The sequence below is a fragment of the Fusarium phalaenopsidis genome (genome assembly GCF_050370095.1).
Source record: "Fusarium phalaenopsidis strain FUZ10S chromosome Unknown contig_32278, whole genome shotgun sequence".
In the NCBI taxonomy this organism is placed as follows: domain Eukaryota; kingdom Fungi; phylum Ascomycota; class Sordariomycetes; order Hypocreales; family Nectriaceae; genus Fusarium; species Fusarium phalaenopsidis.
In genome coordinates, this window is record NW_028145417.1 from 533,974 (window position 1) to 554,253 (window position 20,280).

At 53.5% G+C, this 20,280-nt stretch overlaps 8 protein-coding genes across 8 annotated transcripts; 5 read left to right on the forward strand and 3 right to left on the reverse strand.

The window, feature by feature from the left end:
- Positions 1-1,299: 1,299 nt before the first annotated feature.
- Positions 1,300-5,182, forward strand: LRP88_00773 (DNA-directed RNA polymerase II subunit RPB2; the record flags this gene model as incomplete). Its single annotated transcript, XM_083237478.1, has 3 exons — positions 1,300-3,693; positions 3,743-4,971; positions 5,020-5,182. 3 exons carry the CDS (start codon positions 1,300-1,302, stop codon positions 5,180-5,182), a joined length of 3,786 nt encoding a protein of 1,261 aa, XP_083105983.1.
- A 316-nt stretch (positions 5,183-5,498) lies between these two features.
- LRP88_00774 (protein PET117) lies at positions 5,499-5,843 on the reverse strand (the record flags this gene model as incomplete). The annotated part of the gene is made up of 2 exons (XM_083237479.1): positions 5,499-5,660; positions 5,748-5,843. 2 exons carry the CDS (start codon positions 5,841-5,843, stop codon positions 5,499-5,501), a joined length of 258 nt encoding a protein of 85 aa, XP_083105984.1.
- A 566-nt stretch (positions 5,844-6,409) lies between these two features.
- LRP88_00775 (H(+)-transporting V1 sector ATPase subunit G) lies at positions 6,410-7,037 on the forward strand (the record flags this gene model as incomplete). The annotated part of the gene is made up of 6 exons (XM_083237480.1): positions 6,410-6,412; positions 6,465-6,503; positions 6,560-6,593; positions 6,649-6,657; positions 6,719-6,819; positions 6,876-7,037. The coding sequence occupies 6 exons, from the start codon at positions 6,410-6,412 to the stop codon at positions 7,035-7,037; spliced, it is 348 nt and encodes a 115-aa protein (XP_083105985.1).
- Positions 7,038-7,206: 169 nt separating this feature from the next.
- LRP88_00776 (Catenin-beta-like protein) lies at positions 7,207-9,092 on the reverse strand (the record flags this gene model as incomplete). Its single annotated transcript, XM_083237481.1, has 3 exons — positions 7,207-8,885; positions 8,965-9,013; positions 9,066-9,092. 3 exons carry the CDS (start codon positions 9,090-9,092, stop codon positions 7,207-7,209), a joined length of 1,755 nt encoding a protein of 584 aa, XP_083105986.1.
- Positions 9,093-10,037: 945 nt separating this feature from the next.
- Positions 10,038-14,013, forward strand: LRP88_00777 (uncharacterized protein; the record flags this gene model as incomplete). Its single annotated transcript, XM_083237482.1, has 3 exons — positions 10,038-11,177; positions 11,278-13,774; positions 13,826-14,013. 3 exons carry the CDS (start codon positions 10,038-10,040, stop codon positions 14,011-14,013), a joined length of 3,825 nt encoding a protein of 1,274 aa, XP_083105987.1.
- A 661-nt stretch (positions 14,014-14,674) lies between these two features.
- On the forward strand, positions 14,675-16,829 carry LRP88_00778 (elongation factor 4; the record flags this gene model as incomplete). Its single annotated transcript, XM_083237483.1, has 5 exons — positions 14,675-14,717; positions 14,781-16,074; positions 16,127-16,309; positions 16,362-16,549; positions 16,618-16,829. 5 exons carry the CDS (start codon positions 14,675-14,677, stop codon positions 16,827-16,829), a joined length of 1,920 nt encoding a protein of 639 aa, XP_083105988.1.
- A 201-nt stretch (positions 16,830-17,030) lies between these two features.
- On the reverse strand, positions 17,031-17,845 carry LRP88_00779 (histidine phosphatase family protein; the record flags this gene model as incomplete). The annotated part of the gene is made up of 3 exons (XM_083237484.1): positions 17,031-17,467; positions 17,521-17,732; positions 17,787-17,845. The coding sequence occupies 3 exons, from the start codon at positions 17,843-17,845 to the stop codon at positions 17,031-17,033; spliced, it is 708 nt and encodes a 235-aa protein (XP_083105989.1).
- A 1,496-nt stretch (positions 17,846-19,341) lies between these two features.
- Positions 19,342-20,037, forward strand: LRP88_00780 (uncharacterized protein; the record flags this gene model as incomplete). Its single annotated transcript, XM_083237485.1, has 1 exon — positions 19,342-20,037. One exon carries the CDS (start codon positions 19,342-19,344, stop codon positions 20,035-20,037), a length of 696 nt encoding a protein of 231 aa, XP_083105990.1.
- Between the last annotated feature and the right edge of the window lie 243 nt (positions 20,038-20,280).

Below are 20,280 nucleotides of genomic sequence, written 5' to 3' on the forward strand. Positions count from 1 at the left end.
AGGAAACGGAAGCAGATCCTCCACTAATAGGGCGACTCGGAGCTCGTCTGACGGGCCGGGGATGCGTGGGCTGGACCGCACGAGTGAGAAATGAAGGCCAGGAGGCTCTGGTTTCAGGAACAGTTGTGGGGATGTTCGGCCGTGGCTCCGAAATTGAGTCCCGATAAACAGGGGTTGATCGGGGTACGACGGGGGTTTCGAAAGTCAGATTATTCGATCCAGACAGGTTTGCCGAGACTAGCAGCGGTGGCAGAGCTGCACGATACAGGTGAGCAATGAGAATCGTGCCGTTTGCCGTGGCCGTTGAGTTGAGATGAGATGAACCTTGCATCTTCTAGAATCCCACGGCGGTTAGCGCTGGATCGCAGTCGTACCCGCGCGGAGCTTTGCTCTCGGATGGTACTCTGGCATGTCACTCCGGAGCTGAACCGACTGGGGAAACGTCTTGAAGAGTTTCATATGAACAAAAGGACGCTTAACACGGCAGAGCGTGCCGATGGTCTGCGTGCCGATAGTCCGTAGCTGTGTTGTGTTGTATGTTGAGGTTGCGATAACCACCAAGCAAGCATTGACGTGAATGCGACCAAGTGCCGGCGATTGAGTGACGGGCCATCTCGCGCGTATCCCCTTTCCCCCTATATTTCATGTTAATTAGCTCGTCGCCGCTCGCCTGCATCCCAAGCCTTTCCTCGTTGGTCCCTTGAGAGGGAATGAGCTGATTTCCCGAAGAAGCGTCTTACAAAAAGCATGGATGTTACTCCATTGGGACCAGCTGGGGCGAGATGGAGTTTTGGGGAATCTGGGTGCCTAGGATGTAAGGCCAAAACATGCGCCACAAGGAGGGAAGCTTTAGCCACAGAGTTCTGACTCAGCAATGTGGCTCATTTCCGATTTCAAAGCTGTTTCTCCTGATGGAAGAGCCTAAGCCACTTTAGGATTAGCTCTTTTCAGGCGCGTCTCGTCGCCTCAACCTGAGGCTGCTCGACTGCTCAAGGTTCGGCTTCACGCAAATTCATCACCACTCCACCACGTCTCCCTCATCTTGCGCCTCCGCATCCCTCGCTTCATCGCCTACCCGGAGTGCGTTGTCGAACCATCGAATTAATCGCCGGATGACCACGGGGTGCATCAGGCGCCAGGTCCCCAACTGACCGCCCTGACATTCGCCATCGCATTCGCCAGCGCTCGCTGAATAGTCTTTGTTCTCTGCGCTTCATCGCCGGAGCAACCGAACCTTTGTCGCCAGATCGCAGCAATATCAACGAATAGATATCGATAGCCATAGGCATTACCGACATCATGGCTGACTATGAGGAGGAGCTTTCCGATTATGACAACTACGACGACCAGGAGGAGGGCATCACCCCCGAGGACTGCTGGACCGTCATTTCATCCTTCTTCGAATCCAAGGGTCTCGTATCGCAGCAGACAGACTCTTTCGATGAGTTCACGCAAACGACCATCCAGGATCTCGTCAATGAGTATTCTGTCATCTCTCTAGACCAGCCCAACCCTCCTTCGCCTCCTGGAGTTTCGATCGCCTTGCGCCGATATGAGATCAAGTTCGGCAGTGTCATGGTCTCGCGACCGACCATCAGCGAGACTGACGGAACCGTTACCTCGCTGCTACCTTACGAATGCCGTGACCGAAACCTGACCTACGCGAGTCCCCTTTATATTAAGATTACCAAGAAGGTGTCCGTGGCTGTCGAGAAAGAGGTTCCTCTGCACGAGATGGACGAGGATCAGCAGGCAGAGTACAAGCGAACTGGTGAAAACCCCACCAAGCTTGTCTGGGAGCTCGAAGAGAGTGGCGACGATGAAGGAAAGGCCGACGACAGTTGGAAGGATATGGTCTTTGTCGGCAAGCTTCCTATCATGGTCAAGTCCAAGATCTGCCACTTGAGCAGCGAGCACGATGACAACCTCTTCCTTGTTAACGAGTGTCCATACGATCAGGGTGGATACTTTGTTATCAACGGCAGTGAAAAGGTACTCATCGCCCAGGAACGATCTGCTGCCAACATCGTCCAAGTCTTCAAGAAGGCTCAGCCCAGTCCTTACACATACACTGCCGAGATTCGAAGTGCGCTTGAGAAGGGTTCACGTCTTATCTCGAGTATGATGCTGAAGCTCTATGGCAAGGGAGACTCTGCACGAGGAGGTTTCGGTCAGACCATTCACACCACCCTGCCGTTCGTCAAGGCGGATCTTCCTGTTGCCATCGTCTTCCGAGCTCTTGGTGTTGTCTCGGATGAGGATATTCTCAACCACATCTGCTACGATCGAACCGACAGTCAGATGCTTGAGATGCTGCGTCCCTGTATCGAGGAGGCCTTCTGTGTTCAGGACCGAGAGGTTGCGCTCGATTTCATCGGAAAGCGTGGAAACCGTGACCAGGCTGGTCTCGGTCGCGAGAAGCGTGTGCGTGTCGCCAAGGACATTCTCCAGAAGGAGACCCTACCACACATTTCCCAGTCGGAGGGTAGCGAGACCCGAAAGGCTTTCTTCCTGGGTTACATGGTGCACAAGCTTCTGCAGTGCGCCCTGGGCCGCCGGGAGCCCGATGATCGTGATCACTTTGGAAAGAAGCGCCTGGATCTTGCTGGTCCTCTGCTGGCCAAGCTTTTCCGTGGTATTGTGCGAAGGATGAACACGGAGCTTTCCAACTACCTCAAGCGATGTGTTGAAGGCAACAGGCACTTCAACTTGGCTGTTGGTATCAAGCCCGGAACCCTGTCTAACGGTTTGAAGTACTCGCTGGCTACCGGAAACTGGGGAGACCAGAAGAAGGCTGCAAGCTCCACTGCTGGTGTCTCTCAGGTGTTGAACAGATACACCTTTGCATCCACTCTTTCGCATTTGCGACGAACCAACACCCCTATTGGACGAGATGGAAAGCTCGCCAAGCCCCGTCAGCTACACAACACCCATTGGGGTCTGGTCTGTCCAGCCGAGACGCCTGAGGGTCAGGCTTGTGGTCTGGTCAAGAACTTGTCCCTGATGTGCTACGTCAGTGTCGGCTCTCCCTCCGAACCTCTGATCGAGTTCATGATCAACCGAGGTATGGAAGTCGTGGAAGAGTACGAGCCCCTGAGATACCCGCATGCTACGAAGATCTTTGTCAATGGTGTCTGGTGCGGTGTTCACTCAGACCCCAAGCACCTCGTCAGCCAGGTCCTGGACACACGACGAAAGTCGTACCTGCAGTATGAGGTGTCGCTTGTTCGTGACATTCGAGATCGAGAGTTCAAGGTCTTCTCCGACGCTGGCCGAGTCATGAGGCCGGTCTTTACAGTTCAGCAGGAGGATGACCACGAGTCTGGTATTGCCAAGGGAGCTTTGGTTCTGACCAAGGACCTTGTCAACAAGCTTGCTAAGGAGCAGGCAGAGCCACCAGAGGACCCATCAATGAAGATTGGATGGGAGGGTCTGATCCGAGCCGGAACCATCGAGTACCTCGATGCCGAGGAAGAGGAGACGGCTATGATTTGCATGACTCCTGAGGATCTTGACCTCTACCGCATGCAAAAGGCTGGTTACGTCGTAGATGACGATAACACGGACGACCCCAACAGGAGATTGAAGACCAAGACGAACCCCACAACTCACATGTACACCCATTGTGAGATTCACCCCAGTATGATTCTTGGCATTTGTGCCAGTATCATTCCTTTCCCCGATCACAATCAGGTATGTGCCCATGATTCAACGTGATACCAGCGCAGCTAACAAAATGTAGTCACCCCGTAACACCTACCAATCTGCCATGGGTAAACAGGCCATGGGCTTCTTCCTGACAAACTACTCTCGACGTATGGATACCATGGCCAACATTCTTTACTACCCGCAAAAACCTCTGGCGACAACACGATCCATGGAGTTCCTCAAGTTCCGTGAACTGCCAGCCGGTCAGAACGCCATCGTCGCTATCGCTTGCTACTCTGGTTACAACCAGGAAGATTCCGTCATTATGAACCAGAGCAGTATCGATCGAGGCCTGTTCCGCAGTCTGTTCTTCAGATCCTACTCTGACCAGGAGAAGAAGGTCGGTCTGAACTACACGGAAGTATTCGAGAAGCCCTTCCAGCAGTCGACGCTTCGTATGAAGCACGGTACCTACGACAAGCTGGACGAGGATGGTATCGTGGCCCCCGGTGTGCGCGTGTCAGGTGAAGATATCATCATCGGCAAGACTGCGCCGATTGATCAAGAGAACCAGGATCTCGGTACGAGGACAACGGTGCACCAGCGTCGTGATATCTCCACGCCGCTGCGAAGTACCGAGAACGGTATCGTCGATTCGGTCATTGTGACCGTCAATGCCGACAACGTCAAGTACGTCAAGGTCCGTGTGAGGACGACCAAGATTCCCCAGATTGGTGACAAGTTTGCCTCTCGTCACGGACAGAAGGGTACCATTGGTGTTACCTACCGACAAGAGGATATGCCCTTCACCAGGGAGGGTGTGACACCAGACATTATCATTAACCCCCACGCCATTCCGTCGCGAATGACAATTGCACATTTGATTGAATGCCTCCTCAGTAAGGTGTCAACACTCGAAGGCATGGAGGGTGATGCAACGCCTTTCACCGATGTCACTGTCGACTCCGTTTCGGAGCTGCTCCGAAAGCATGGCTACCAGTCTCGAGGTTTCGAGATCATGTATAACGGCCATACTGGACGTAAGCTTCGAGCGCAGGTGTTCTTCGGACCTACCTACTACCAGCGACTCCGTCACATGGTGGACGACAAGATCCACGCCCGAGCTCGTGGTCCCGTTCAGATCATGACTCGACAGCCCGTCGAAGGTCGTGCCCGAGATGGTGGTCTGCGATTCGGAGAAATGGAACGTGATTGTATGATCGCCCACGGAGCAGCCGCCTTCCTGAAGGAGCGTCTGTTTGAAGTTTCGGATGCCTTCCGAGTCCACGTCTGCGAGGTTTGTGGACTCATGACACCGATTGCGTAAGTCTTGACCCTTGACATTAATGAACCAAAACTGACATCAAATAGCAACCTTTCCAAGCAGTCGTTCGAATGCCGACCTTGCAAGAACAAGACCAAGATTGCGCAGATTCATATTCCTTACGCTGCCAAGCTGCTCTTCCAGGAGCTGCAGTCCATGAACATTGCGGCAAGAATGTTTACCAGCCGCTCCGGAGTTTCAATTCGTTAAGTGAGATTGATTGGAAGGGGCGTTTTTCAAAAAAGGAAAAAAAGAGAATGAGGCTACACATGGATATCTAGAATGGAGAAGCCTGAACGGCAGCCGAGGCGGATGCCAATACCAACCGTCCTTGCCGGTATAGCCAGTTAACGCTTTGTAATGTTGTGACGGGGGGTTTGGCCATGTACAAAACTAGCACGTCGTTCAAGATTAGGATAGTACAATACCGAAATGCTTTATTGCGAACACGTTTGAAGTTGAAATGTGATGGAGGGGAGGGTATCTTTTGGTCTACAATACGTTGTCTATCATGTTGATGCTCATGTTATCGATTCGGTAAACCTTTTTCTGCCGCTGCTATCGAGTCATGCACCGTCTGCTCCCGCTTGTATTCTTCCTCTAGCTGCCTCTGCATATCAAAGTCCAGCTGTCGCTCACGCTTGACTCTCTGCTGTTCCATATCTCGGACTACGCCCTCGTGCATGGCCTGTTGTGTGGGTTAGTTTCGGAATGTTCGGTTTCAACGGTCGAGAACCGGTCGCTTGGAGTCAATTGACCCGGAGGATAGACGTACATCCTTCTCAAACTTTTGCTGGAAGTGGACGATGACAACGGTGCTGGCCGCGAAGAGCGACGTGGCCGCCAACGTGAGCTTGGAGGCGCGAGACATGGCACCGGGCCGTTTCGACACGGGCTGAGTATTCGGGAGTCGCACAGGGAGGCGGAGGTGGTATTCGATCGATCGGGTATGCGATTGAGTCGAGCCGAATGCTTGACGACCGAATTGGCTCGTCGGAGGGGAATTAAGTCGAAGCTTTGAAAGCCCGAGAAAAAGAAGGACGATAATCGTGAAGCCCGAGAAGAAGGGACTTGTCGGCCCATGACGTGAAAGCGCATGGCGGCGGCAGCGCGGCTACAGGCGCCATGCATGCTGCGCTAAGCGCCAACCGGGGTACTTTAATCCGCTGTAGCTCCCTGTGCTGCAGCACTGGGAAACGCCCCCAAAGGTACCTGGCGGTACTTGGCACGTCTGGCAAGGCAGCTGGGGCGGCGGGCACCTGCCCAAGCTCAGACGTAATCCTCCTTGGAGGTACCTGGGCAAGCCAACTCCAATCCCTCCAACCTTAGCATCAACAGCTTCCATCGCAAACCGCATCGGCATTCCCATCTCCTCCGCACCGACCTCACATACGCACTACTCGATCGTCCTTTCGCGTACCTTTCTCCTATATCATCATGGTTAGCTGGTCGGCTTCGCACCGCATGGCGTTTCGCTAACCCGCCTTGGTAGTCTGCCCAGAACTCGGCCGGCATTCAGACTCTCCTCGACGTATGTTTGATCTCTGCTAGGTGCTCCTGGCCGTGCAGCTGATTTGTGTTGATTAGGCCGAGCGAGAAGCCTCCAAGATTGTCCAGAAGGGTGAGCTTAAACTTTCTACCTGTTGTATAACTTCCTGCTAACACAACGATAACAGCCCGAGAGTGTAAGCTATTCCAACACCTACGATCTCACGACGAGTCCATCTAATACGCATCGCCATCTAGTCCGCACCAAGCGCGTTCGTGAGGCTCGCGATGAGGCCAAGCGGGAGATAGCCGACTATAAGAACAACAAGGAGGACGAGTACAAGAAGTTCGAGGCCGAGGTACATATCCCACACCGTTTCCGACCGCGTCGAGATAGCTGACCAACCGTGTGCAGCACAGCAAGGGTAACCAGCAGGCCGAGGACGAGGCCAACAAGGAGGCCGACGTTCAGATCAAGAGCATCCAGGAGGCCGGCAAGAAGGGCCAGGCCCAGGTCGTCAAGAACCTGCTTAACGCCGTCTTTGAGGTCCAGCCCGTTGCCCCCACCAAGGCCTGAATGACCTGGCGAGATGGCGATGTTTGATGGGGAAATGGCGAGAGCGACACTCGATCCGTTGGCTTCGTGATTTGCACATGATAGAGGAGGAGGATTGCTACAAGAGAGCAAGGCCATACTGGTCACCCTGCAGCGTCCCATCGAGGACGCCTTTTTGATTATATTAAGTTTACTGAACAAACTCGACTAGAGTGCTCAACATATCCCTCAGATCTTGGTTCTCCTCCGCCGTGTCAAGTCCATCCAGCTGCTCCTTTAGCGTCGCGCCAATGACCGATATCTTCTCATCACGTTCAGCCAGGAGTTGTCTAATCTTGCGTGCTGCTCCTGTATCCTCTGCCACCAACCAAGCCAAGACGACGTCAATCGTCTGCAGGGTGAAAAGCCCGGCGTCGATCCTCCGAGATAGCCACTCGATCTCGGCTGTTTCACGATCCTCCTTGGATGTCACAGCCCTCTCAGCCTCGTTTTGCTGCTCAGCTAATGAGATCCGAGCGACGTAATCTCTCCGGAACTTGATGAGCTTTGATATCTTCTCATAGTCCTTTTCCACAAACTTTGCCAGCGTCCGTATCCGCTCTGCGGAGTTGGCTGGTAGTAGCCGCAGCATGGATGCAAAGATCTCGACGAGGTGCTCTGCTAGACGGTGATCATTAGTCTTCATGAAAAGTGTGAAGAGAGTCTTGAGACCGGCAGCTTCAACAATCTTCTGGCAGACCTCCGTGCCAGCATTGCCTCCCGCCGCATGGTTCAGGAGTCGCAGTGCTGGGGGTTTGCTCTTCTTTCCCTCCTTGAGCATGATGAGACATAGCTCAACTCCCTCGGCCTCGATGAACTTGGCTTTGCCTGAAACTTCATCCACGAGAGATGTCAAGGATGCAAAGATGTTCTCCATGTACTCCTCCTCTTCTCCTCCCTTGTCTGGGTCCCGTCTTCGATAGGTGGCTGCGAGTTGGAGTAGGAGATCGATGGCATCGAGACGGATGAGCTGTGAGCGGTTGGCGACGGCCATTTGAGCAATGATGGCAAGGATCTCGGCTGCATATTGCTTGTTTTGCGAGACTAGGCTCTCCTTTCGCTGGATGCGCTGGAGCAACCACAGTAGTAGCTTCTCATCCTGGCCGACGCGCTCAGTCACAGATTGCTTAGAGCACAGGTTCTCAATCACGCCGAGGGCATGGTAGATGCCGTTCCGGTCCGACTCGTCGTCTTCGTTCAGGCGGGAGAAGTTGGACACCAAGAGACCAAGGACATCGGCCTCCATCATGGCATCTACCAGACCGTTCCATTGTTCGTCCTCGGCGTCGACATCCTCGTCTGTCAACTCGCCCATGATCTCGATAGCATCGATGGCAATATCTGTGTTCTCATGCGCCAGCAGGCTGACCAGACTGGCGACGCATCCCGTCTTGACAAACTCGGGGTATAGCTCAGGGTGCTCGGAGAGAAGGGAGAGGCCCTTGATGTCGGCGTCGAGGTCTGCTTCGCTGCTGATGAACTTTTGTGGCTCGTCCTCAAACTTGGCGCGAAGCTCGGCGTTCTTGTTGATGCGCTTCTCAAAGTTGAGTGCTGTCTTGCGCAGCCAGGCAGCATCGATCTTTTCAGGTGCTGCGCCAGCGTCGGCCTCGTCTACGTAGTCGAGGATCTGTTCTTCTTGTTGTGTGATTCCTCCTCCAAAGAAGCGACCCTCGTCATCGTCCGGTGGCAGTTCGGGGCCAAAGTCTTCATCGTCGCCGGGGGGCAGGGCTGGTCCTGCCTCTGTATCGTCGTCGTCTTGCGGCGCATCGTCGACTCGGGCATGACGGTTTGAGCTGTCGGCGTTGAGCTTTGCGGACTTGTAGATTTCGTCTTTGGACAACTCATGTTAGCGAAACGCGTTCTGCGACTCCAAGATTCGAATAAAGGAGAAAAAAAATCATCAACTTACTTGGATCTCGAATGGGATCAAGCTTGCGCTTCCCTGAAATGCCTGAGCTCTAGAAGCTGGTTAGCAACAAAACAGATGGAAAGAGTTGCTTGTAAACAAACCTTGAAGATATCGTCGACGCTCGCCATGATTAAAAAACGAAACCTGACCCAAATTTCTTGGTCACTGAGAAGCAAAGACAATAATGCACTGGTCGCGATCGTGGTATGAGGCGACGCGCTCTTGCCTGGAAGCTGTGCCAAGCTCAGCCTGCATCTGATGACCCCGATTGATGCATTCCAAGTCGGTTAAAGGCAATGCAAAAGACCCGGAATGAAGAATGCCCAACTAAGACAAAAGGGGCAAGGGCTGATACATTCCGCACAGTGCTCCCGGCGAACTTGCTCGCAGCCAGTCATCAGCCAATACTTCGCCGAAGCGCACAGACAAGTACCTCCTTTTCGAAACGCCAGCCTTGCAGCCCAGGCTAAACTGAAATCGGCCGAGACATCCACTGGCTGTCACAAGTTGGAGAGAGGGGAGTCACGGCCATGTACCGATACACTTCAACCACCAACCACAGATGCAGGTACGGCTCCTCCCTCCCCTGACATGGATGGGCGATATGGATTGGTCTTTACTGCGTTTCGTTCCGTCTGAGACCAACTTGTTCATACTGCATCTTCTTCTCCTTGATATCTGGACGTCGACATACGCTGCTGCATTCCAACGACCGACGAGCGACGCGGCCACGATGCGCCGCTGCGATTGACCCATCCATCGAATACTTGCACAACCGAGCGACCAGGACCCTTCTGAACCCCCCTGTACCGACCGCCCAAGTCACTGCGCCGTACTGAAAGCGGGCCTGCCATTAGCCCACGGTCCACGCTCGACCGCCTCAAAAGTCTCCACGACTAACTTACCACCACCACTGGGACGGGGGCTTCCACTAGCTGTCCCCTAGTCGCCAGTCAATCAACCCACCGATTCGAGCTCGTTGGCCGACTGATAGACGGGAAAGGGGGGAAATTGTTCGCTTGGGATTGGATCCAGTCGCATCGCCGGATCCGACTCGGGGCTTTTGAAAGAGGATGCCCGACGGCCAGATCTCGTCTTCTCACTCTCGCCATCACCAGTCCACCGCGTCAACGTCCTCCCGCTCATCTGTTGCCGTGGCTGCAGTTGCTGTCGCAATCTCGCCGTCTTGGCTTCGATCTTCCACCTCCACAAGCACTGACTCGCGACACCAGCATCAGCATCGGCAATATCACGACCCCTCGAGGCCCGCGCCCTCGTTCTCGCCCTCCTCGCTAAACGCGCAGTCTCACGTACCCGCGACTGCACGCCTTCCCCGGACTTCGTCGCTTCTCCCGCCGCCTCAAATCACGCCCTCCTCGAGATCCAGCCCTCACGAGCAGTCGAATCATCTATTACCGATTTCTGCTGGACACGAAGTCCCCCACAACGCTGCCGAGAGCTCGTGGCTTCTCAACCGCTGGTCGACCTCGACTGTGTCTAGTCGTGCCTCGGCTGCACCTCACCGCGCGCCCGCTTCTCGATTCGGTAGCCGCTCCAGTATCGATGCGACGAGCCCCAGTAGCCGTTCTTCACCGTCATCCAAGCCATCGCCCCGGAAATTACAGAAGAATCGACGACCTAGCGCTTCATCCGTCAACGCCGACGTTTCCGTACCTAAACCTCCGGAACAGAGCACTCAGCTACCGCAAGCGCTCCCGCCAATTGTCACTTTATCGCCTTTAGAGCCTCCTGCGCTCAGCGAACTCCTCGCGGTCAAATCCAAAGGGACTGGCCCTGGTTCACCTGAGCCTGGGCGATCGACCATCGCCCGCGAGAGTCAGTCCCTGATAAGCCCTGGAACGACCGACTCTCCAATCCAGTCTGTGACATCGACACCTGCAAGTGCGCGCTCCATGGCTTCATATAGACCCACCATGCCTTACGACCAGGACCACGAGGCATATGCGCCTCACCGAGGCCATTCTCGGAGCCGCTCCGGAAAAAGCAGCCATGATAAAGGACGTGGACCAAAGCCTCCGTCGCAGAAGGCAATGCTGTCCCGCGCTCTGCAAAAGGCCAACACTGCAGTTCAGCTAGATAATGCGCAGAATTTTGAAGGCGCCCGGGAGGCGTATGCGGAGGCTTGTGATCTTTTGCAGCAAGTGCTGCAGAAGACGACAGCAGATGAAGACAAACGAAAGCTTGAAGCTATTGTAAGTTGATCAGCTGTAGGCTTAAAGTAGTACTAACACGAATTAGCGACGAACTTACACGAGCCGTATTGAAGAATTGGATCAAATGACTCCTTGGCAGCCAGAGGAGGAGTCCAAAGCCCTACCAGCTCGCCCCGAGAGCCTGGCACAGCACTCGGAATCTGAGTCTGTACTTAATCTTGACGAGGATGACGACAACGACGCGACGCTTTTCGAGACAGCAACTATCACGAGAGTTATCAGAGATGACAGCCGCAGTCCTCAACCCCCATATCCAGCTTACTCACCACCCCAACAAGAGGATGGTGGATATAGGAGAAGGAGTATACAGAAGCCGAAGCCGATAGTCACCACCCTTACACCGGAACCTGGACTTCTTCAGTCTTCCTTCTCGCGGTCCCCTATCCGGCTCCGAACGCCTGACCATCTCCTTTTGCAAAGATCTGCAGACCCATATATGCCAGCTCCGTTGTCACCACGCCGCCCGATGTCACCAGTCAAGCCGGAAGCGGACGAAATGGATGAGCCTATTCGATCTGATTTCTCCATGGCCCCAGATGCTCCAGTCAATGCTCCAGTCGGAAACGCGGTACCACAAACTCATTTCCGGGACGACAGTTTGAACTCGTGGCTCGACCCTATCGATGAGTCTGGTGGCTCAACCTCTTCCTCTGTTCACTCTCGCACATCTTCGCTTGGTTTTAGGAGAAAGCACATCCGGGCTGTTAGCGGTGAAACTGAGGCCGAATTCGACACTGCACTGGACGCAGCTATTGAAGCGGCATATGATGACGGCTATGAGCCGATGAGCCCAATGGATTATGGACGACGAGTTTCAGCTGAAGCGAGCGAGGAAGCAGTAGTTAATGCCTTGCGCAAAGTTGAATTGGCGCGCCAGCGGGTTCGAGAGATGGAGGAAGAAGAGTACGGGATGGCCTTGGAGATGGGACGACGAGCGCAGCAACAGCAGCAACAGCAGCAATCGCTCTCCTCGGATAACCATGGTATGTCTCAGGATTTCTACGACGATAATTCATCAGACGATGAAGAGAGGATACTGGAAGAAATCACACGGGACTATGGCCTTGGGCCGTATGTTGCGAGTCAGCGGCAGCCACCAGTCCCTCGCGAATCCGATTCGAGCGGCGTCACCTCGCGCACCTGGCATAGTTCACAGGGATCGAACCCTCCGACGGCAGCGACCTCATTGTCTACTGTTACGGAACTGCCACCGGCCTTCACAAATATCTCGCAGGCGCCTGCTGCACCGCCACCAACACAGTCGCTCCCTGAGTTGCCCCAACGGCCCGGCTCATCCGCCCAGAGTGTGCGGAATCGTCGCATGTCTGGACAGAATGCTAAGCAGCTCAAGATCGAGACCTCCAAGCTGGTGGCTCCTCTCCAGAACCACCCCGAGGATCTGGCACAGGCTAAGTCTGCTCCTATGGATGGCCAGGAGTCACACTTTCCCGCTGAGACGGGTATGAGGGTGACAAGCGCGCCTCATAGACCTTCATCGCCCCCCTTATTCGAGGCCAGTCCTACCGATGTGTCGGCAACCAAACCCACACCATCACCTTTCGGCCAACTGGGACAAGCTGAGGGAGATGAAGCTGCCCCGGCACAGCATACTGGATCTCCATCTGCGACACGATTGAGGAAGAACTTTTCTTCGTCGAGTTTGAGAAGCATGAAGAGCCGCAACATGTCGGTCACTAACCTTGAGGAAGGCTCAGATATGTCCCCTGGAACCCCAGGAAGCAATCCTTTTGGCAGTCTTCATGCTCCCTCTGTCCCGGCACTCCCTACTCCCCTTACGACCACGTTCCGAGAACGATCAGACACCAATGCTGCTGGACTCTCTCTGTTTGACGATCACTTTTACTCTCCGACGAGCCCTGGCTCACCGAACGAGCTATACCCGGACCCGCCTGTCCCTCTTGAGCCCTGCCCCACGGACTTTATGCTCCGGCCGTTCTGGTTGATGCGATGTCTCTATCAAACCCTGGCTCATCCACGGGGTGGTTATCTCAGTCACAAGCTCTTCGTACCAAGGGATGTGTGGCGAGTAAAGGGAGTCAAGCTCAAGAATATCGAGGAGAAGGTGGCAAACTGCGATTTCCTCACAGCTGCTCTTCTCAAGATCGAGAGGGTCGACACGTGCGATGCTGATGCAGTGCTCGAAGAAATGCAGTCTCTGGAGGGCATTCTAGAGCAAGTCCAGACTGCTTTGAGCCGCAAGCTTGGCAACGAGGTTGGCGTACAGAGCTCCGGAACCCTATTCAAGGATGCGACGAATGGTGATGACAGCGCAGCACCTGGCGTGCCACGATCTTCCAGCGTTTCAGGGAAATCATCATTCTCTTGGCGGCGTCTTCGTTCCAAGAACTCTGCGGTCGGGCTTGGTGGCTCATACACCAGCCGCCTGGTGGCGACAGACACGGGCAAGGATGTGCCAAGCATCGCCAGCCTACCCATGACACCGAACCCGACGAGTCGCCCGGCTAAGAGGGATCTGACACAAGCACAATTTACGGGCCCGAATGCGATGTACATGAGCTCGCTCGCTCGCCTCTTTGATGCGGCCCAGGCTATTGGTAAGTGTATTGACTTCTTGGAAACACTAGCAGATACTAACAACTACATAGATCAAATCGCAAGACAAGTAGAAGATCCTGGGTTGCGGCACGCCGACAAGACGCAGGTTGGGCTTGAGTTGTGCACGCGACACGCTGCAGAGTTCTTTGGGTTCTACGTGTGCCGGTTTGTCCTGGCAGATCTGGGGTTGCTACTAGACAAGTTCATTAAGCGTGGCAGCGAATGGGTTCTCACATGAGGCGAACAAAGAGATGGATGGGTTATGCAAGGAGTTGGACGAGGTGCATGGAGGCATTACGCATTCGTTTTTGAACCAGGCGGAGTACTTAGAAGTTACTATGTATCCCACATGGTGGGAAAGGCTCGATACCCAAGCGATATACATGTTTCGGTTTGTTGAAGTGCTGGTCTCCTTCATGCATTGATGAGTTTTCGGTTCGAGTGAAGCGAGTTTCTGACTATTCCAACCGAGAGTTTATCATACGAGGTCAACAAGAAGCCTTAATCGACGTATTATTCGTTGCATCTCTTTGTTCTACTGGCTTATATCAGGTGTATTAAGTTTCGTCGTGTTTCAACACAAGCGCTGATACAACCTTGGCGCCTTGGAAAATGATAAAGTGTATTGCCCAGTCAGGAATAGCGTCTTTTATCCCCAGTCCCACCGTTTAACTGAATAAAGCCAAGTGGGATGAATTGGAGGGTACGTACCTCCACCAAGCCGGAAGGATTTCGTGCATCATGGGGGAAAAAAGTCTGGAGAACTTGAGGATCAATTGCATCTCGAGCCTTCAATTGTCGACCAATTCCCGCCGCGTCAACTGCCGCCTCTGCCCGCGGACCGGCCTCGACGAATACATACCGAACCGCCCCGCCAAATGTGCCCAGGAAAAGTCTAGATGAGCCTGGCTTGGAGCGCTGGCCGCGCCTGGAGTCGGCAATGTCTCTCGCAAGCTAGACGGCCGTGGCCTGCCCAGCTCCTCCTCTCGCGAATACCGTTCCGAGCGTACGCTGCTCCCCCCGCCGCAGCAAAGACCCCGCCGTCTGAGCTCGAGGCTCGCATCGCCGCCATCCCGATCGAGCGGTATCGCAACTTTTGCATCGTTGCGCATATTGACCATGGCAAGAGTACACTGAGCGATCGGTTGTTGGAGTATACGGGCACGATATCGGCTAGCGATGCGAATAAGCAGATTCTGGATAAGCTCGATGTGGAGAGGGAGCGTGGTATTACTGTCAAGGCGCAGACTTGTACCATGATTCATAACCACGAGGGCGAGGATTACCTTTTGCATCTTGTCGATACCCCCGGCCACGTCGATTTCCGCGCTGAAGTTACTCGATCGTATGCTAGTTGCGGTGGTGCCTTGTTGCTTGTCGATGCGACGCAGGGCATCCAGGCACAGACTGTGTCCAACTTCCACCTTGCGTTTGCGCAGGACCTCGCCCTGGTCCCTGTGGTCAACAAGATCGATATGCCGGCTGCAGATATACCCCGTGTACTTGAACAGATGCAGAACAGCTTCGAGTTGGATCCTAAGGAGGCTATCATGCTCAGCGCAAAGACGGGCAAGGGTGTGCCGAATGTACTGCCTGCTGTCATTGAGCGGATTCCCCATCCTGTGGGTGACGAGAAGAAGCCATTGAAGATGCTTCTAGTGGATTCATGGTACGACAACTTCCGGGGTGTTGTCTTGCTGGTGAGACTCTTTGATGGCACTATCAAGACTGGCGACAACGTTGTGTCTCTTGGTACTGGCATGAAGTATACAGTCGGCCAGGTGGGCATCCAATATCCTCATGCCACGCCGCAAAAGGTCCTCCGCGCCGGTCAAGTCGGATACGTCTACTTCAACCCCGGCATGAAGAGGATCCAGGACGCCAAGCTCGGCGACACCTTTACCTTTGTCGGCGCCGAAGACGAGGTCGAGCCCTGCCCGGGCTTCGAGGAGCCCAAGCCCATGGTGTTTGTCGCTGCGTTCCCCACGGATCAGAGCGATTACAGCCGACTGGCGGATAGCATCAACCAGCTCGTTCTCAATGACCGTAGCGTCACGCTGCAGAAGGACTTTTCTGAGGCGTTGGGATCGGGTTGGCGTTTGGGATTTCTGGGAAGCTTGCATTGCTCCGTGTTTCAGGACCGTCTGAGACAGGAACATGGAAAGAGCGTCATCCTCACGGAACCGACTGTGCCGTCCAAGATTATCTGGCCCGATGGTTCCGAGGAGGTTGTGCAGAATCCTGCCTTGTTCCCTGATGTGAGCCACCCACGGATCAGGGGTGCTCAGCTGTTTGAACCGCAAGTCACCATCACCCCACCTTGGCTTGTTCTTATATTGACTTGAATGCAGTTTTGTCACGGCTACTATTACGATGCCTGAGGAATATCTCGGTCGAGTCATTGAGTTGTGTGAGGCCAATCGTGGAGAACAAAAGAGTCTCGAGTTCTTTCACACGACACAGGTCATTCTGCAGTATGAGATTCCTGCAGCTCAGCTAGTTGATGACCTTTTCGGAAAGTTGAAGAGTGCAACGTATAGTTTCAATCCCCCTTTCATTGACACTTGCTGACACATGATTAAATAGCAAGGGATATGCTACACTTGACTATGAGGATTCGGGCTGGAGACAGAGCAACTTGGTCAAGCTCCAGCTTCTTGTCAACAGGCAGCCAGTTGATGCTATCTGCCGAGTTGTGCACTCATCGCAGGTTGACCGTCTTGGACGCCAGTGGGTGACCAAGTTCAAGGAACACGTCGACCGTCAACACTTCGGTAAGTCAATCCCTAACCCTAAACGCAATATCTTGATTGTTTTGTATGGTTGCTAACGCCGCCTCCAGAGGTCGTCATCCAAGCCACAGCCGGAAACAGAATCGTGGCAAGAGAAACAATCAAGCCCTTCCGCAAGGACGTGCTCGCCAAGCTCCATGCCGCTGATGTCTCCCGAAGACGCAAGCTGCTGGAGAAGCAAAAGGAGGGTAGAAAGAGGTTGCGTGCAGTGGGAAATGTCGTCATTGATCAGTCGGCGTTCCAGAGCTTCATGTCTAGATGAGTGTTGAAAAAAGCGTGTACAATATGGTGTATCATATCCTGGGATATAAGAGGAGCATGGTTGGACGGGTTTTGAAAAATAGGAGATACCCAGCTCATCACGTCTATTGAGGTGCATGTATCTTGTCTAGGATTCTATCCAAGTCTCCATCTAGAGGTCTCCCCGATGAATCAAAACGACATGAGAATTGCGGCAAAATCACTAATTGACTCCATCAACCTCGACATCCTCGTCAGGAAGACCATCTCCAAGAAGAACCGGGTCCGTCCACGACAAGCCCAACCCACCAGAAAGAGTGGCCTCGCTCTGCTTGACCTTCAATCTCCCATCCTCACCCCGCTCAGCCTCAAAGTCAAACACCCTGTAGTCGCTGTTGAAGAACCAGAAGCCCACGACGCCGACACGGAGGAAGCCAGAGTGGGAGACTACAAAGATGATCTTCTCGGGGCGGCTGTACAGGTCCTCAAGGGCACGGCGGCCGCGGGCGAGGATGTCACGCTTGGTGTGGGCGTAACGCTGAGCTGCGGGGGATGTCTTGTCCGGCCAGAGGGCATCGACAGTAGAAAAGTTGACCCTAGCAAAGTCGGGAGAGACTGAGGATATAGGGCTTCCCGTATCACAAGGCTTATCCGAGTTTTCTGTTGACGAAATCCTATGAGTCACTGGATTCACGGTGCGGAGAGAGACTCACCCTGCCAATCAGCGCTACCCTCAATCTTGACGCCGCGATCAACGAGCCAGTCAAGAGACAGCATAGCCGTCTGAAGAGTACGACGCATAGGGCTCACGACAATGGCGACATCTTGATAGTTGGTGGTGGAGTCGGAAAAGGTAGAGATGAGGTTCTTGCGGAGGGCGGAGCACTGCTCGACGCCTAGGTCAGTGAGCGGGGGATCATGGAGACTGTAGTCCTGTGGGACATGTCAGAGAGGCACGTATCTATAGAGAGAGGAGAACTTATTGTGAAGGTTGTGGAGGGCCTGCGCGTGGCGGATGAGGACAATGGTAGGCGGCATCTTTGATCGTGGTGATGTGTAGTTGGAGGAGGTGAGAGTGAGCTAGGTCCCACTTTTGGGAGGCGTTGACCGCATGTTGTATCACGAGGAGAATGACAAAGCTAAGAATGGGTGAATAACAAACATTGATGTAGGTGATGTTGGATAGACTATCGCAATGTTTGTTATGCTTGAGTACCTATTGATGGATGCTGTAGGTTATGAGAAAATAGGACATAATCGGCAGGCCTGGCCCGTAGCTTCTGCTTGACGGGGAGAAGGTCTCATATGTCTGGGTAGGTAGCTGAGAATTATTATTGTACCGACTATGAATAATGCTTTCTGGAGACAAGGCATTGAATCTCGCTCGGCTGATAATCATGGTCTTTGGGTAGGTAATATGTACCATGCAGGATCCCTCAAGATAGGTAACAAAGAAAGTAGCCCAAAGAGCCCTTTATGCTCTTCGCCATAGTTACTTTGATCAAACCAACCTGTGAGAAACAATGAAAGGAAGATAAATTGTGAGACAGACATCGCCAATGGGTATGTGAATGACACCTGTGAATATTTCCATGTCACGTTGCCCTTCTCACGCCGTCTAGTTGAAATAAAAGCGGCATTTACGGTAACAAAAACGAAACTATTTTAAACGCCAGGTCTAACGAATCTAGATTTCGCATGGAAAAAAGCCACAGAGAAAGAGGCGTCTGTCAACGGCAGAGTGGCGGGCCTAAGATCGACCCGCCAAGATGGCTCCATCAGATAATGTCCGACGATTCCGAACTACAACGATGGGCAGTGAATCGTTAGAAAGGGATAAGAAATGAACCAAGCCAAGGAGGAGCAGACAGGAGTACGTGGAAACATTGAAAGGTTCCAACGTGAAGTCGGATCCAAATACGGTGGACGCAAACTCATCCACTCTTCCACCCACTCCATCCACCATAGAGTGCCTCTAAATCTGCTGAAACATTGCCACTGCCAGGGATAACAAAAACTAGACAAGAAGAGTAAAAGTCGAGAGGAAAGTATCTCAGGATTAGGCATTATTTTAACAGTCTTCTACGTATTTCGTGCAAGTTTCATCTTGTCTTGTTTGTTTAATCTTGGAATAGGCTCGCCCTTGTGCCACTTGAGTCACGAACAACACAAAATTCAGCTATCAAGCGGGAGCGGCTTAATTCCCGATTAAGTAGACGCTATCGAAAATCCTTTATCCAGGGGTCTACCAACAACTCGTGTCTGTGAGATTATCCCATGTGGTTTCCGCATGGCTGTGGGGTTGCAAAACTCCATTTCTCCCATGCTAACCTGTTCGTGATTGGGATACCCGCTTGGCAAAGCAAGACTATCTAGAAACTATTGAAAGAGCTAACCTAATTGAAAGACCAACGGCTTACACGATGGTTGTTTCTTGGCAGGGGGAATGCAGTATAAGGCGCAATCATCTCCTGCTGAGTGATCAGTGTTTGCTCAACCACATTCTTTTCTCTGACCGTATTCACTCTTTCAAAATGATGTCGCGAAGCCTTCTCGTCGCCTTTGCTGCCCTGCCCTCGCTGACAGAGGCGCACAACTGCAGGCCTACCGTTGTGTCCACTACTCTCATCACCACCACTGCTGCGCCAACCACCACAACCGCAGAGGCCACCACCAGCACCACCACCAGCGTCTGCGCAGTGACCGAGACGCCCTCGCTCCTCGTCAAGAACGGCAACTTTGATGGCCCGCCCGTGAGCACCGAGCACTGGAGCCTCCTGCACAAGGACAACTCGTGGATCAGCGTTGGCGGCATCTCCAACGATATGACTTACTCCCTCGGTTTCGGCACTGGCTCCTTCACCGACGACTACATCTACCAGGAAATTGACGCGAGCTGCCTCATTCCTGATACAGAGTACGAGCTCTCAGGATGGGTTGGCTTCAACAAGGCTTCCTCGGTGGGCTCAAGCGGCTGCCACGACGCGCGCCTGGCCTGCTCCTTCGGCGAGGACGGCGCCTTTGCGGGATTGGGCGATAAGCTTCAGGCGTCGGACGCTGTCAATGGGATCAGTGGGTTTAAGCGCATCACGGCGACTTGCCAGTGGACTGAGGAGCAGCTCGCTCAGAGACATGCTCGCGTCTTGTTCAACTTTCGGTGCACGCAGAACTTTGGCTGGATTGACAACATCAAGTTTGACTTTAAGACACATGACCCCGAGAGACGCTGAGGGGAGGGCTTCACTTGGGGTAGCGTACGCCTACTAGCACTCTCCTAGGTATGTTTGTTGGATACATCTTGGGACTACCTAGTAATGCCACCTTTGTCTTTTGCCATGCTAAATCTGTCTCGTGTTGGCTCACTCGGCTTCGTCGGCCTTCAATTGACATATAACCTGCATTTAATTGAGACCTTGTACTCTTCAAGCGGTGACACTGAATCAGTAGATGGCAGGGAGCTCTTGTCCTACCAC